The sequence below is a fragment of the Alligator sinensis genome, unplaced genomic scaffold (assembly GCF_000455745.1).
Source record: "Alligator sinensis unplaced genomic scaffold, ASM45574v1 scaffold500_1, whole genome shotgun sequence".
NCBI classification, from domain to species: Eukaryota; Metazoa; Chordata; order Crocodylia; family Alligatoridae; genus Alligator; species Alligator sinensis.
The window spans coordinates 371,863-385,471 of NW_005842740.1; the positions used below are offsets into that span (position 1 = coordinate 371,863).

The 13,609-nt window shown below is 49.0% G+C and overlaps 1 protein-coding gene across 1 annotated transcript in view; it reads right to left on the reverse strand.

The window, feature by feature from the left end:
- Nucleotides 1-3,340: 3,340 nt before the first annotated feature.
- LOC102381592 (kinesin-like protein KIF19) overlaps nucleotides 3,341-13,609 on the reverse strand; it is a 23,759-nt gene continuing 13,490 nt past the window's right edge. The window contains exons 12-20 of the mRNA XM_006034446.2: nucleotides 12,338-12,530; nucleotides 10,727-10,997; nucleotides 10,427-10,548; nucleotides 8,709-8,845; nucleotides 7,582-7,687; nucleotides 6,100-6,555; nucleotides 5,608-5,773; nucleotides 4,712-4,816; nucleotides 3,341-4,121 (exon numbers count right to left, since the gene is read on the reverse strand). Coding sequence (XP_006034508.2) covers nucleotides 4,045-4,121; nucleotides 4,712-4,816; nucleotides 5,608-5,773; nucleotides 6,100-6,555; nucleotides 7,582-7,687; nucleotides 8,709-8,845; nucleotides 10,427-10,548; nucleotides 10,727-10,997; nucleotides 12,338-12,530 — 1,633 coding nt within the window. The 3' untranslated portion in view covers nucleotides 3,341-4,044. The remainder of the gene's footprint in view (nucleotides 4,122-4,711; nucleotides 4,817-5,607; nucleotides 5,774-6,099; nucleotides 6,556-7,581; nucleotides 7,688-8,708; nucleotides 8,846-10,426; nucleotides 10,549-10,726; nucleotides 10,998-12,337; nucleotides 12,531-13,609) is intronic.

The window sequence follows — 13,609 nt, forward strand, 5'->3', positions numbered from 1 at the left end:
AGAAGCCCGGCCCGGCCCGGGGGTCCCGCAGGCGCCGCCCCGGGGCCGCCCCCGCTCTGCCACCGACTCGCGGCGCGTCCCTGGTCGCGTCCCTCAGCCCGGCCCGGCCCGCGTGCGGCCCGCACCGGGGGATGAGCGCGGCCCCGGCTCCTCGTTGGTCCCACTTCCTTTTTTATTTAAAAAAACAACTACTGATGCCCAGGCTGAAGGTACCATAGTATCATAGCAGTAGTTTCATAGTAGCTCGGGTCAGGAGGGACCTGAAGAGATCACCTAGCCTGACCACCTGCCACCGGCAGGGATGAATGCTGGGTTCACAAGACCCCAGACAGGTGATCGTGCAACCTCCTCTTGAATCTGCCCAAGGTAGGGGCAAGGACCACTTCCCTGGGAAGCTGGTTCCAGATTTTGGCCACCCGAACTGGAAAATACCGCCTTCTGATTTCTAACCTAAACCTATTCTCCATCAGCTCGTGACCATTGTTGCTCATCACCCCGGGTGGTGCTGGGGAGAAAAGGGCTCTGCCTATTTGCTGTTGATCTCCCCCGATGAGCTTGTAGGCAGCCACCAGGTCCCCCGTCAGCCTCCTCTTGCTGAGGCTGAACAGGTTCAGGTCCTTCAGTCTCTCCTCGTAGGGCCTGTCCTGCTGCCCTCTCACCAAGCGGGTGGCCCTCCTCTGAACCCTCTCCAGGCTGGCCACATCCCTTTTGAAGTGCGGCGCCCAGTACTGGACGCAGTACTCCAACTGCGGCCTGGCCAAAGTCGCGTAGAGGGGAAGGTCACCTCTCTGGACCGGCTTGAGATGCACCTTTGGATGCATGACAAGGTCTGGCTGGCCTTGCTGGCTGCAGTCTGGCATTGGCGGCTCACGTTCATCTTGGAGTCGATAATGAGGTGGCTCCTCTTTCAAAATGCATCTTAGACACAGTGCAAGGCTGCGAGCAATGAATCAGGCACGCAAGACAGTTAAGAGTGGATTTTCCTCCTAAAAACCGTATGCAGAGCCACAGATCAAGCACATGGGCCTGAACGAGGAGCTGGGGTTATGGGCAAACCCCCCAAACCACATGTCCCCCCGGCGTCCAGCTAGTGTTGGCTCCTTATTCCAAAAAGAAACACGAATGGGGAATAAACTTCAGCCTCACCCTAAATGTACAGGAACAGAGAACTGAGAATGGGGAATAAGGACCCAGCTTCAGCCTCACCCAAGAAAACGCCACGCAGTGTCCGTCCCCTCCTCCGGAAACCGGGTCAGAGCAGGGCTGGATTACCACATAGGCATACTAGGCACATGCCTCAGGCCCTAAGCGAAGAAGGGGCCCAGTTGTGCTTATTTTATGTATTATAAGCATCAAGCAAAAAATAATATAAACATTTGATTTTCAGCCTGGGGCCCACTACGGGGTTCATCCAGCCCCAAGTCAGAGATGGAAGGATTTAGAGTTGGCAGCAAGATCAGAAAGCAGTTCCCGGGACTGGGGTCTGCTGCCCATGGTGCCAATGGAAATAAGTACAGTCCTGCAAATGATCTGCTGAGGAGGTGGAAGCCAGTGATTGCTCCTAGTCTAACAGGGAGCAAGGTGTAACCAGATGAAGAGGCTATGGCCCTTGTAAGAAGGCTCCTGGCTCTCTTAGAAGATTTGTGGGTAAGCTGCTACATTGTCAAACTAACTTACAACCAATTACTCATACTAGGAAAAGCTTTTCGTGGGTCTGTTAACCTAGAAATCATTGCTAAATTGCCTACAGGTTTGTAAAGGAACAGCACCATCAAAGACAGGAAAACCTAATGGTTCAGGAGGGTGATTTTTGTGCAGGGTGGAAATGCAGGGCCACATTCACAGCAACAGCAATTTTGTGCAGCAGAACCAGGCTCTATGAGAGGCCACTGTTTTCATTCATGGTTACAGAAGAAACAAGCCAGCAGAGCAGGGTATCTGAGCCGGGCTGTTTGTCCCCGAGTGGCACATCGGGTACGGAGACCTGTCCTCTCTGCACATTGGCCTTCCAATGAAGAAATGCAGTTCAAGCTGTCCCGGTCGGTGCAACTTATAGGAGGGGTGACCCAGAAAATGCGAGCATGGTGTCAATGCAACCGTAACTTGAGCAAGCTTTGGGTCCCCTTTTGGTTCAGCACAGTTAAAAGTCATCACAGTGAAGGCTCAGAACAGTTTCAACCCTTGTCTTTTCTGTGGCAGGGAAGAGACAAGAACAGGAGTTTTACTCACTTCAGGTCAAAGGCAAAGTCCTTCATTCGGCTGCTGAACACGAGTCTATTAGTGTTTTTCCTCTTGGGATATAAGTGCCCAATTTGGGGACGTATTTTGGAGACTGACAGTTTTTGTGGTTCTCAAAGCAACAAAAGAAAACCATGCGACCATCTGTGTGGTCGTCATTCTCAAATAACAATTTCCACATTTGTTTTCACTGTGGCTTTTAAATTTAGAGAAATTATTAACAGCTGTTAATAGTACTGCCACATGATGTGCCGATACACTGCCTGCTCCCTGCACTCTTCTGGGGAACTTATCACCAGGCTTTATTTGTTTGTAACCTCCATTCAGAGTTATATCCACAAACCAGCAAGGTAGTCTCAGGATTCAGGGTCCTGGTCTCTATATGAAATAGAGCCTTGCTTCATAATACTGGGAAGTCCCATAGTGATTCAGCCCAAAGCTATTTAGCTGGGATGTATACACTGGGAAAGCCTGCAGCATCCCACTGCCTGGGGTCTTTTGCTCCTCCTTGGAGTCATGTGGTGCCTTGTGAAGAGAGAGCTGGCTCCCGGCCTGCTGGAAAAGGTTTGTTTTCACACTGTCTGCTTATTTTATCTAGGCGTGCTTTTCATTTCTGTGCTCATGTGGAAGAGTCATCTTCATAGAAGAAGGTCTCCTGGCCCATCTCGTCTGCAATGTGCTTCATCGAGCTTCCTCATGTTCAACAGGGAACATCAGACTGCATTATTACACTGACAGTGAGAATGAAGAATTCATAAGGACTGTTTTGCACTTGTACTGCTTTCCATTTCAGGATTTTAAGGCATTTCCTAAATACTGATGAATTCAGTCTCCCCAGCCCCACGTGCAGTACTGGATTATTACTACCCTAAAAATCCATTTAATAACCTGCCTGCCATTTAAAAAACACATGAGCCCACAAATGTGACATGACCTTGCTTGGCTGTGTTTGTAAAATGCCAGGCAGGTGGCAAAACAGGTGTGCTGAGAGAAGCTACTCACCTTTGGGGAAATAAAGAGTACCTTTACTCAGTGAAATGGCCCACGCCACTTTGTAATGCAAAGAAAACACCAAGAACAAGGAAACAATACTCATCACAATTTATTTATAACATGCCTGTTCCTCCAAGGGAACACAGGAAAAACTGCTGGAAGGAAAGCATGTTCCCCTAGCTCACCTCCCCCCCAGGCTCAAAACACAGCCTGTCTTGATCACTGCACCTCTCCTGGAAGATCTGAACTGTTCAGCACATGGCAAAGTACTTAAAATACTCCTGGCTTGTTCCCGGTGCCAAACATCTGCTCAACCAAGCTTCATGCCAGACATGCATCACCTTTTCCAGCTCCACTGTGATATGCATAAACATCAGGAAAGTAGGGGAGGTATTTTAAAGGAGTTTGTTCTTAATAATTAAATTGCCCCTTGCATGATCTCCACACCTTCGCCCTGGCAATTTAGGGTTCTTCTGTGCTGGAGTGCAGACAACCAGATGACAGAGACTCCCGTCTGCCATCTTCTGGACAGAGAAAAAGTGGAGCTGCCTGTTCCTTTGAACATTAACAGTCAGCAAAGCAACCCCCAATCTGTCTTAAAGGCAAGAAGCAACTGGAGCTTGGTAAAGCAAAAACTTCTGAAGGGGAAAACACCAGACAATATGCAGCCCTTTCCTTCTCCCCAGCCTCATAGCAAACTGGCTAAAACATCTCTCAAGACACTGGCTCCCTCATGCACATACTCCTAACACCCCTGTAAGCCCTGGTCACCTGGAGGCAGACAGACTCGCAGTCTCCCACCTTCGCCCATGACTATTTTGACTTTGGCAGGTTCTTCGTGCCTTTGGCTGACTGCTTCTTCTGCTGGCTGCTGGCACCATCTGCAGGCCCTGAGTGTGAAAGAAGACTGGGTTGAGGGTCACATTCTCACATTGCAGGAGCAGAGTTTTGCCTCAGTGGCCCAAAAATCAATTAAGCACTAAGACTTGGACCCCACTGATAGGTACCAATTAGAGCATAGGTCTTTTCAGGGCCTTGGGGAGAGGTGTTTTTTTTGTGTTTCAGTATGTCCTGGATTTGCAATTCATTTCCTTAAGAGTCAAAGAAAATCTTAGTGGAAGGCATTAAATAGCCCCATTGTTACACAGCTAGCTCAGATTAGTTGTGCTTCCTATATGGATTATGGTAGGATTGCAAACACATCTGAAGAGGTTATCCTCCCCTCCTAAGAGTTATTGTTTGGCTGAAGGGAAGGTGGAACGTAACTCCCATTTTTGGAACACTGCCAGTTGTCTGTCTGCTGCTACATGTGGCTTAAAATTGGGCTCCAAAAGACGTTGCCCACTGGATCGCTTTCCCAACTCAGCAGTGAGCTGTTATATTGACAGCTCATTTGGTTGGGACCACTACAGAGCGAGGGCTGGAGGGAAGAATTCACCAGTGGAACACAAGCCAGCTGCATGATATCTTTTCCACTCACCTTTGACTTGCTTTTGTAGGACCTGCCCTCGAGTCAGACCTGCATTGCTTTGCTGGACAGTGCTGGGTGGGGTATTGCTTATCACCAGCACCTGCAGTGCAGTTTCTGTTGGGCAATGCGGGAGAAACAGAAGTCTTCACTATAAACACTGGGAGAGGAGTAAGGCAAGCAAACAACGTCCGATACAAGTAATAAGTGCTAGAGTTGCAAGTGAAATATTAATAACACTGATTTGTTTTAAATGAACAACCAAAGGGGAATTCGGCAATTTAATGATAGGTGTCAGAATGGGGTGGGGGGAGGCTGGGCTGTCAGCGTCATCACAGGGGTCTGAATGCTGGACTGGTGCAGCCAGTTCACCTGAACAGTTTGATAAACCCCACGCTGCAATCCCCTGGGGTTAGCCACAGATGCAGCACAGCTGACCCGCTGGCAGTTCCAGCACCATGCATCTCCAGCCAGGCTGGGAGTGACCAGAGGTGGTTATGCAACCTGCTCCTTCAGCCTCCGGTCTGTGCTGGGGCTGACCAAATGAATGGCTGTACTCGTGGACACCTGTGTGTTAGGAACTGGGCTGATACTAGCAATTGGTGCCACACACAGAACAGAATGAATAGGGACACTTGGGCTTCAGGGTGTAGGGACATTTAGGAGGCAGTGACTTAGAAAGTGACCTAAAGAGCATGACAGTTTCAACGTCCCATTCAGCCAAGAGCTTACTAGTCTACCTGACACAACTCTGTGCAATTTAAGAAGCTTCTGTCTTCTTAAAGCAGCTCATGTTAGCATAGACTTCTGCTGTGACCTGTTTCTCCCATTTCTCAAAGACTGATCTGCAGGCTGCAGCCAAACACACACTTGAAGGTGTCTTGTAAAGTCTTGTCAATTGGTCCTACCTGCCTGGTGGCCAATGGGGAATTTGACCTTGGCAAGAGCTTGCGTGGCAGGGGACAGGGTGCCTCTGCCCTTTGACTCCAAGGAGAGTTTAGCTCTGGGCAGCTGGTTCTCAGAGACGTTGTCCATGTTGGGACTTGAAGGGGTCCGATGTTTTGCTTTTGACACCTAGAAGACACCATCAAGACACCCACTGACCTCAACCGCACACTTCTGAAGCTGTGGGTCACATTACCCCTAAGCAGGTTCCTTAGTCCCGTGTCTGTCTCTGGCTCGGGCTACCAGGAGTTAACAGTGTAGTGGATGTGTAAAGGATCTGTGCAAGTCAGAACATTCCCCGTGTGGTGGCTCAGCGCTGCCTCTGCCCAGGGCACTATCCTCTGCCATAACAGCATTTGGACCATCTCTCCACCCAACCGCGTCCAGCATATTTCCTCCCTTTGGGTCCCTCTTTGCCAATTCCCCCCACTAGAAGAAACATATAGATCATCTACCCTTTGGGAGCTGTGTTCAAGAGAACGAGATCTTTTCTTCCTGGCTTTCCTCTCTGCTGATTTTTCCCGATCTCTTTCCTTTCTCAACTCTCTCCTGGTTTTGGGGTGCAGCCGTTCTTCCCTCTGAGGCTCTTCTGGGAGGCTCCCAAAGCTCCCTCTGCCTTTCACACGAGGCTCTGGAGTGGAGCTGGCCTGCAGATATTTTGGCTCCACCATGTCATCCTCAAAAAAGTGGGCTGAGATGGGTTCACTCCCATGGTCTCTGGTCTGGGCCCTGCAACGCCGGCGGGCTGCAATGAGGGAGATGCTTTTGGTGCTAACTGCAATCTCTTTCAAAGCCTCTGGGCTCAGTGGAGAAGTCATGATGTCCACAGCTGACTTCTTCCTGGTTAAGTCCAGGGAGGTGGGAGAATTTAATTTGGGAATCTTCTTTCCAGCAGCAACACCAGTTGATTTCTGGTAGAAATCAAAGCAGTGAGATCATAAGGCAACTCAGTAGTGACTTCTTCCTTAACATTTAGGGCATTTTTCATTTCAAGGTATGTCCCAAACAACAGTCAGTTCTTGTCACTCCCCCTGAGATGCAGGTCGGTGTTGTTTTACGTTGAGGCAGACAGGGTCAGGAAACTACCTGTGGCTACAAAAGGAGCCTGCTTTGGGAGGGACAAGAGTTCCTGCCTCTCCATCCTGCTCTCAGGCACTAGCCAATATCACAGTCCCTTCCAGATTGTCCACAAGTCAACCTCAAAAAGGGGTTGCATGGAATTTGACTCCTAAAATAAATTTTGCGTTAATTGAGAGGGCATTGGATAATACCAAACACCATCCAGCTTCAGGTTCTCCAGGACAGCAACAGCCTTCTCTAGTCATGGTCTTACCATTATAACATGGAGGAGGTGAACACCAGGGGAAGTCACTTCATCATCTTCTTTCCCCAAGGTAGGCATATTTTTAATGCCTACCTTGTCATGCATTGGATACAGTGAGTAGATGATAATTTGGTCTCCTTATTAGGTGAATTGGCTATTGGCCTAGAAGTATCTGATAATCTGGGACCATATGATTTCCCTTTCCTATAATGTATGTTGCTATCTAGGTATTAGGACTCCTGTCACCATGTCATCTGTGCATCTTATACACAAATGCTGTCTTTTCCCTTCCACCTCTGAGAGAAGAAAGTATAACTATCCCCAGTAACTGAGCAACTGAGATGAAATAATTTACCCAAATTCACAAAGGAACGTGGGACAGAGATGTAGGTTGAACCTAAGGCTCTATAGTTGTATCCCCAATACCTTAAACCAGGAGACCACCACTTTGGGGAGAATCTGTTGCACACTGATATTTACCTCCTTCCTGCACCCTTCACTGCACCATACAACATGCAACCATGAGGGATTTGTCCACTTCACACACACGGTGCTACTTACTGCAACAGCACTCTGGCAACTCCCCCTGGGACTCTGTTCCTACCATACTGACCTGGTGACCTGGGCTTCTTGGCAAGCGAGCGAAAGTAGGACTGAGAAGGATATCTGGATTCCCCAGTTTCCTGGCAGGTGTCGTTTTAGATGAGCGGTAGCTGTCACTACGAAAAGAACAGAGAGAGGGATGAATAGATGGAACTACATGCGTAAGAGATGGGCACCAGGACCTTCAGAGAGACAGACAGGGAGCTCAGTCTTATTAGGGCAATAGGAGATACCAGTTTGGAGTATAGCTTCCAAAATGATAGGGGGAAGATGACCAGGACTTGCATAAAAGCAGAGGTAGGGAGAGAGTGTCTGGGAAGGTAAGAGGAAGGACCTTGACCCTTCAGAGAGCTTCACATCCTTTCACTTTCACTGGTTTCAAATCAGCATCCCACTTGCTCTCTGGGAGAGGGTTCCTATTAAAACACAGAGCTGTACAATGAATAAGTAAGACACCAGGGACCTTCTGATTTGTTCCCTGCTCTGGGAGGATTTTAGACCTGGAAACCTAGCCAAGAGCAGACAGGGAAATTTTTGATGAAGCAGACGTTTGCAGTTTACAGAAGCTGACATTTCCCAGGAACATTTCAGTTCCAACAACAAAAAATCCCCACAAATACGGACGTGCCCGGATGGAATTTTTAGCCAAATTCAGAGCAAGATCCTCAGAACTGCCAGTGGTCCAGGCCTCAGGTCACTTAGGTGGGATGTGGAAGACAGATTCAAGTCCCTGCCTCTGCCTCGTTCAGACAAGGTACCCGACTCTTAGTCCCCGCTGTTCCACCTGAGAGCTCCAACTACCAGGCTTAAATCGATATGAATTAACTACTGACTGCGCCAAGAGACTGGCTGTGTAATCAATCAGGGAATTCACTTGGGATGTAGAAAAGTCAGATTCAAGTCCCTAATCTTCCAATTTTCCCACACCCCAAGCAAGCAGCCAGCCCTCTGGTTGTAGAGTCACTATCAAGGTCCTGAGCTTTATAATGAAAATCTCAACAACACCCAAGGGTAGCCTCGGTACCCCATAGGGTAGCCTCTGCAGTTATCTGGTATGCTACCAGGCCCTGGAGAATGGAGAGGAAAATGGGAATGTGAGGAGACCCCCAGAAAAAGATAGAAATGCCTCCATGTTACCTGTCTGACTCCAAGACGATGGATGGGAGCTCAAACTTTGCTCCCCAAGGAAGACCCTTCCTGCTGTCAGCAAGCTCTTTCCTGGCCTCCTCCTTACTTAGGTCCAGCTGCTGAGCTATGTCTGGAGTGGAGCCATCCTGGGGCAACAGGAAAAGAGTTGATCAGTAAGACCATCAGCAAGCAGAGCACAGGTATCTTCAGTCCAAAGCCCTCTCTCCACCCTGTTGACTTTCCTGGAACCCAGATCCTATTGCAGATCTAAACTGAAACTCTTGCTGCAGGCCAGATTTTACTTCCAGGTTAGGACACCATATTGGTCAGGCACTAAGGAAGCAAAGAGGAAAAACTGGTTGTGAGAGGATTTCAAGGGGTTTCTGCCACTTCTGTGACCCCCAAGACTACAAATAGCTGAAAGGGACTTTGTTTAGCTCACCTCCGTTTCAAAAGGCACCCAAATCCCCAGCAGAGTGACTGGCCGAGCTTTTGCACTTTAGTCAGAGCTGTGCCCCTGTGGCAAAGCCAGCCTCCTACTTAGAGGCAGGGATCTCCACTGATGAAGCATCTGTGGTTTCCCCATGCAGGATTCAAATCTGTAACCCAAGCTCCTCCTGAGTATCAACAGGATTGACAGCAAGCCTAACTCAGCGTGAGAACCAACTGTGTCACATGCATTCGAGACAAGCCAGGATGCATAAGGGGAGTTGCCATTTGGATGCCCTCCTGCTAATACAAGGTATTAAGAAGTGGCCAGCAGCATGCTACGGTCTGGAGAAATCCTCACAAAAAACTGCAAAAATAACAGAGATAGACAATGTATTCATATCCCACTGTTCCCTGGGGATGAGCTCCTGTGCCCCAATGCCAGCAGGCTGCAGAGGTGATGGATGTTTCAGTTATTGGGAAAGGTAAGGTTATCTACTGTTCTTGTTCTTCTAATAACTGTCCCTACAGAGTCCCCCCGCTGGACCTGCATGCCTAGTTTCCAGACCTTTGATCTCAGTTTGCAGCGAGGGGACATGCATTTTGACTCCATTCTAACAAAAACAACAAAGTCAAGTGAAATCCTGGACTCTGTCTAAAAAGGACCAAGCTCACTGGATCCCCCGAACCCAAAATGAGGGTGGCTGATGGTATGAAAGCCTTCCAGTCTTTCCTCATATCCTTTTTGTCTCCAGGAGCCCTGTGCCTTAAGTTGTGAGTGAAAGGGAAGGAGGGAGGATCAGAGAAGCCCTTTGAGTCACAGCTTTCAGAAAACTAGAGGCTCTCTGGTAAGCAACCCTCTTCCATCTTCACAACATCACTCTGAGAGAGACCCACTCTGGAACATGAGCCATTTCTTCAGAGGGGGACTGGAGTATCATTTGCTCTAAGCCAGCGTGGTACACCGAGGTAGGATGCAGATCTTGGTTCAGAACAGCATCAAGCATGTGCTTGAACAAGTTCATGGGAACTTTAGCAAATACATTATGTGCTTTGCTGAATCAAACACTAAAAGAACAGATTCTTACAGCTATGGACCAAGCCCCAGGTAGCAGCCCGATACCTCTCTGAGAAGGGAACATTCCCCAAACGTGCCAGCGATGCTGCCTCAGACTACCCTGGGGGGTTCCTGAGACACAGCAGGGTCTCTTGTGTGTGCAAATGAATGGCTATTACCCAGAAGCATAGAGCGGTGGATGGGATCCTGTAGCCAAAAGGACAGGTCAGCTCTGCCTTACCCTGAGCGTGGCGGACATCAATGAATGAAGCAGGAGAAGGCGGTTCAGAGTCCCCTCCTCTAACTCATGAAAGTACAGATGATGCAGTTTCCCCAGGGTCCCTGGGACAGGGATGTTATGGTCTGGAGGGAGGAAGAAAGTTAGGGAAACACTAGAAGACAAACAGCTAGCGAGCACCCAGACCATCTAGCAGAGCCAGTGCGGGTCGGTGCAGGATGTGGCTCATGGCACAGGAGTCTCCATTCGGCATCACCAAAGCCCAGCAATGCCAGCAGAGCGAGAGTAGGGCTGGGGTTTTACCTTGAATCAGCGTTTGCTGCTGCTGAATGATTTCCTCACAGAGCAGCCTGTGCTGCTGCAGCCGCTGGATCACAAAGTCCTTCTGGCACAGCAGGTTCTCCTTGTACAAGGCGCTGGCTTGCAGCTCCGTGTTGCCCACCTCCAGCTCGTGAGCCCTACACAGCAGCCTCAGCACCTCCTGCTGGTCCTTGCTGGTGATTTGCCTGGGGAGCAGCTTCTCCATCTGGGAGGCCTTCTTCTTGGCATTGGCTAACCGCTTCTCCAGCTCTGCCTGAATGGGCAAGCAAGAGTTTGCATGAGCCACCAGGAGAGGAGCATGGTAATATTTACTTACTAGAGTGCTTGAGAAACAGCTCAGCTGTCTGATCACCTCCTCTGTGCAGCCAGATACTGTATTTCCACCTCCCTGGATAGGGGGTCTAGGGGCACAGTGCTTTGCAGTAATGAGAATGGAGATTATTATTCATATATTCTGTAAGGCAAACCATGCGACTGTCAAATACACAGCCAGGAACACTCCTCAGCTGGAGAAAACCTACAGACACAAAATGTCATTTAAGACCAAAGATTTCCCAAAGCACTGAGCTACCAGTGACTAACAGATGGCCCTAACTGTACAAAGGTGGGCACCCAGGAAGAAGGGCAATCCCTGCCTGAAGAATGGGAAAGCAAGACACAGAGTTTGTGACTTACCCCAGTACTGAGGAATGAATGGCAGAGCCTGGATTAGCACTGAGGGCTTCCTAGCAGCCTGGCTCAATTCATGAGCCCTCTTGCTCATACTGAAACATCTGTGAACACCCCTGTCTGACCCACTCCAATACTGTGGCAGTGATTTCCCACCGCAGCTTTTCTCAGTGAATCACAACAAATGACCATCTGCCTCCACTATTTCTTCTACTACTTCTCTTCAGCCAGACCAAAGCAACATCACCACAAAAGCCCTTTGCCAGATCAGAGACCCCTGTACGCTCTGACATGGCAAAGCACATCCATCACCTCTACACAGCCAGGAGACCAGGCTACCAAAATTCAGGGAAGAGAGAGAGAGAGAGAGAGAGAGAGAGGGAGAGAGAGAGAGTGTATGTGTGTGTGTGTTGGATTTGGGGTTAATTAGCTCAAACAGTCCTTTAACTATACAGAATTCTTTATTTCCTGGGCTTGCTGCCCTCTTAGGAACCAGCCACAATCCCACTCAGGCCCCACACATTAACATATTCCACACAGGATTCACTCAGTCCTTGAAGGGCTAACTCACAGACCCTAACTGACTCTAATTCTCTTCCCTAGGAGCCCTTTTAGCTGCTCAGGCACCAGCTAGTCATCTGCCTCAGCTGGTCCCATTCCCTAGGCAGCCTGTAATCAGAATTTGCCACCTGCAGCTGCGCTGTAGTCCCTGCCCACCTGCAGGCTCCTACAGCCGGGAGTATGCAAACTGCTGCAAGCTTCTGTGTGTGCCACTTCTCTTTCCTCTTTCAGGTCCTCTGGGGTCTGAAGCACCAGCTCTGCCTCCATTTGATGCCATACTATATACACGATGTAGTTGCCACCCCCTCACCCTGGGACTCTGGCTGGGGCATGCAGAGGTCACTGACTTATGCTCAATCTCACCTTTAGGGCTGCTGTTTTGCGTTGCTCTGCCAACAGCATGTTGATCTCCTCTCTTGCCACCATGACTTCATGAGGTTCAGGTGAATCTGTGCCCTCCACTTCTCTATCCTCCTCATCCATGGTTTCATCTTCCTTCTCATTCACTGACTTGTTATGGCACCTGCGAGCATGTTGGGTCTTCTCTCGTTCCCAGCTGCCAGCAAAAATATAGCAGTGGAAGACATTAACCGTCTGGGACACAGTGGCATTCACTCAGATGCTACTGAGCAAGTGACCCCAGACCATATCCACCCAATCTTCAAGTGCTTAACCGATTTCCTCTTGCATGGCAGCAGCAGAACTGAGTAATCCTGGCTGCATATGGTGGAGCAAATCAGATATAGCAGACTGGAATTAACTTCCTAGTGTCTCTGTAGCTAGACAGAGTCCTAACAAGATGTTTTAAATACAAAGGAGCACCGATTCTTTCAGCACGACAAGCTGTTGTCGCAGCAGATGTGGGAGATGTGGGTCAGATAGCTGCGGTCCTTAGCTGAAATGACCTGAACTGTACCGGGCTGTAAAAATTGGCAGAGGTGTTGAAAAGAGTGCCAATAGAGCACCCCATTCAGAAGTGACCATTATGCATTAGTCTGCCCAGTGGCATGGACGGATTTTACTTTGTTTGCAACGGGAATGGGCACGCATGCAGCGTGAGAGGATGCAAAGAACACAGCAGGTGCCAACAGAGAGGTAGCTCAGACTTGAGGATGTGGAAACCAACAATGCAAGACTGAGGTGCTCCCAAGAGTTAACCCAGATCTCACTTAAAAATGCAAGGCCAGGATAGAGATCAGACACAGGGCTATCTGCCTTATACACTCTTTGTTGTGGCTCTTTAAGATAGAAAAAGCTTCTTTCAGGGCAGTACGGTTACTTTGAATCACTGGTACTTATGATCATGTACAGCCTCTAGGAATTAAAACAATCCTAGTTCCTTGCTTGCATTTCACAGTGGAGGCTGAAAGCCACTGAACTTCCCTCTCTGGTGATTTAGCCACTCTGGAAAGACGCCGCCTTCAATTTCTAAGTATTAATGTTGCAACCCCCATTGGTAACTGCATTGTGTTGAAACCTGACCTCAGCCCTATTGGCTCATTCTTATTGCAGCCTCTTTCCTTGGTTAACTCTCTCTTGCAGCAAGACTTAGCCTGACTCCTAGACCAGTTGCAAAATGCATAGTTCTGGGAGCTCTCAGGTACATTATGAGAATAAGGTGTAGTGAATCCAGTA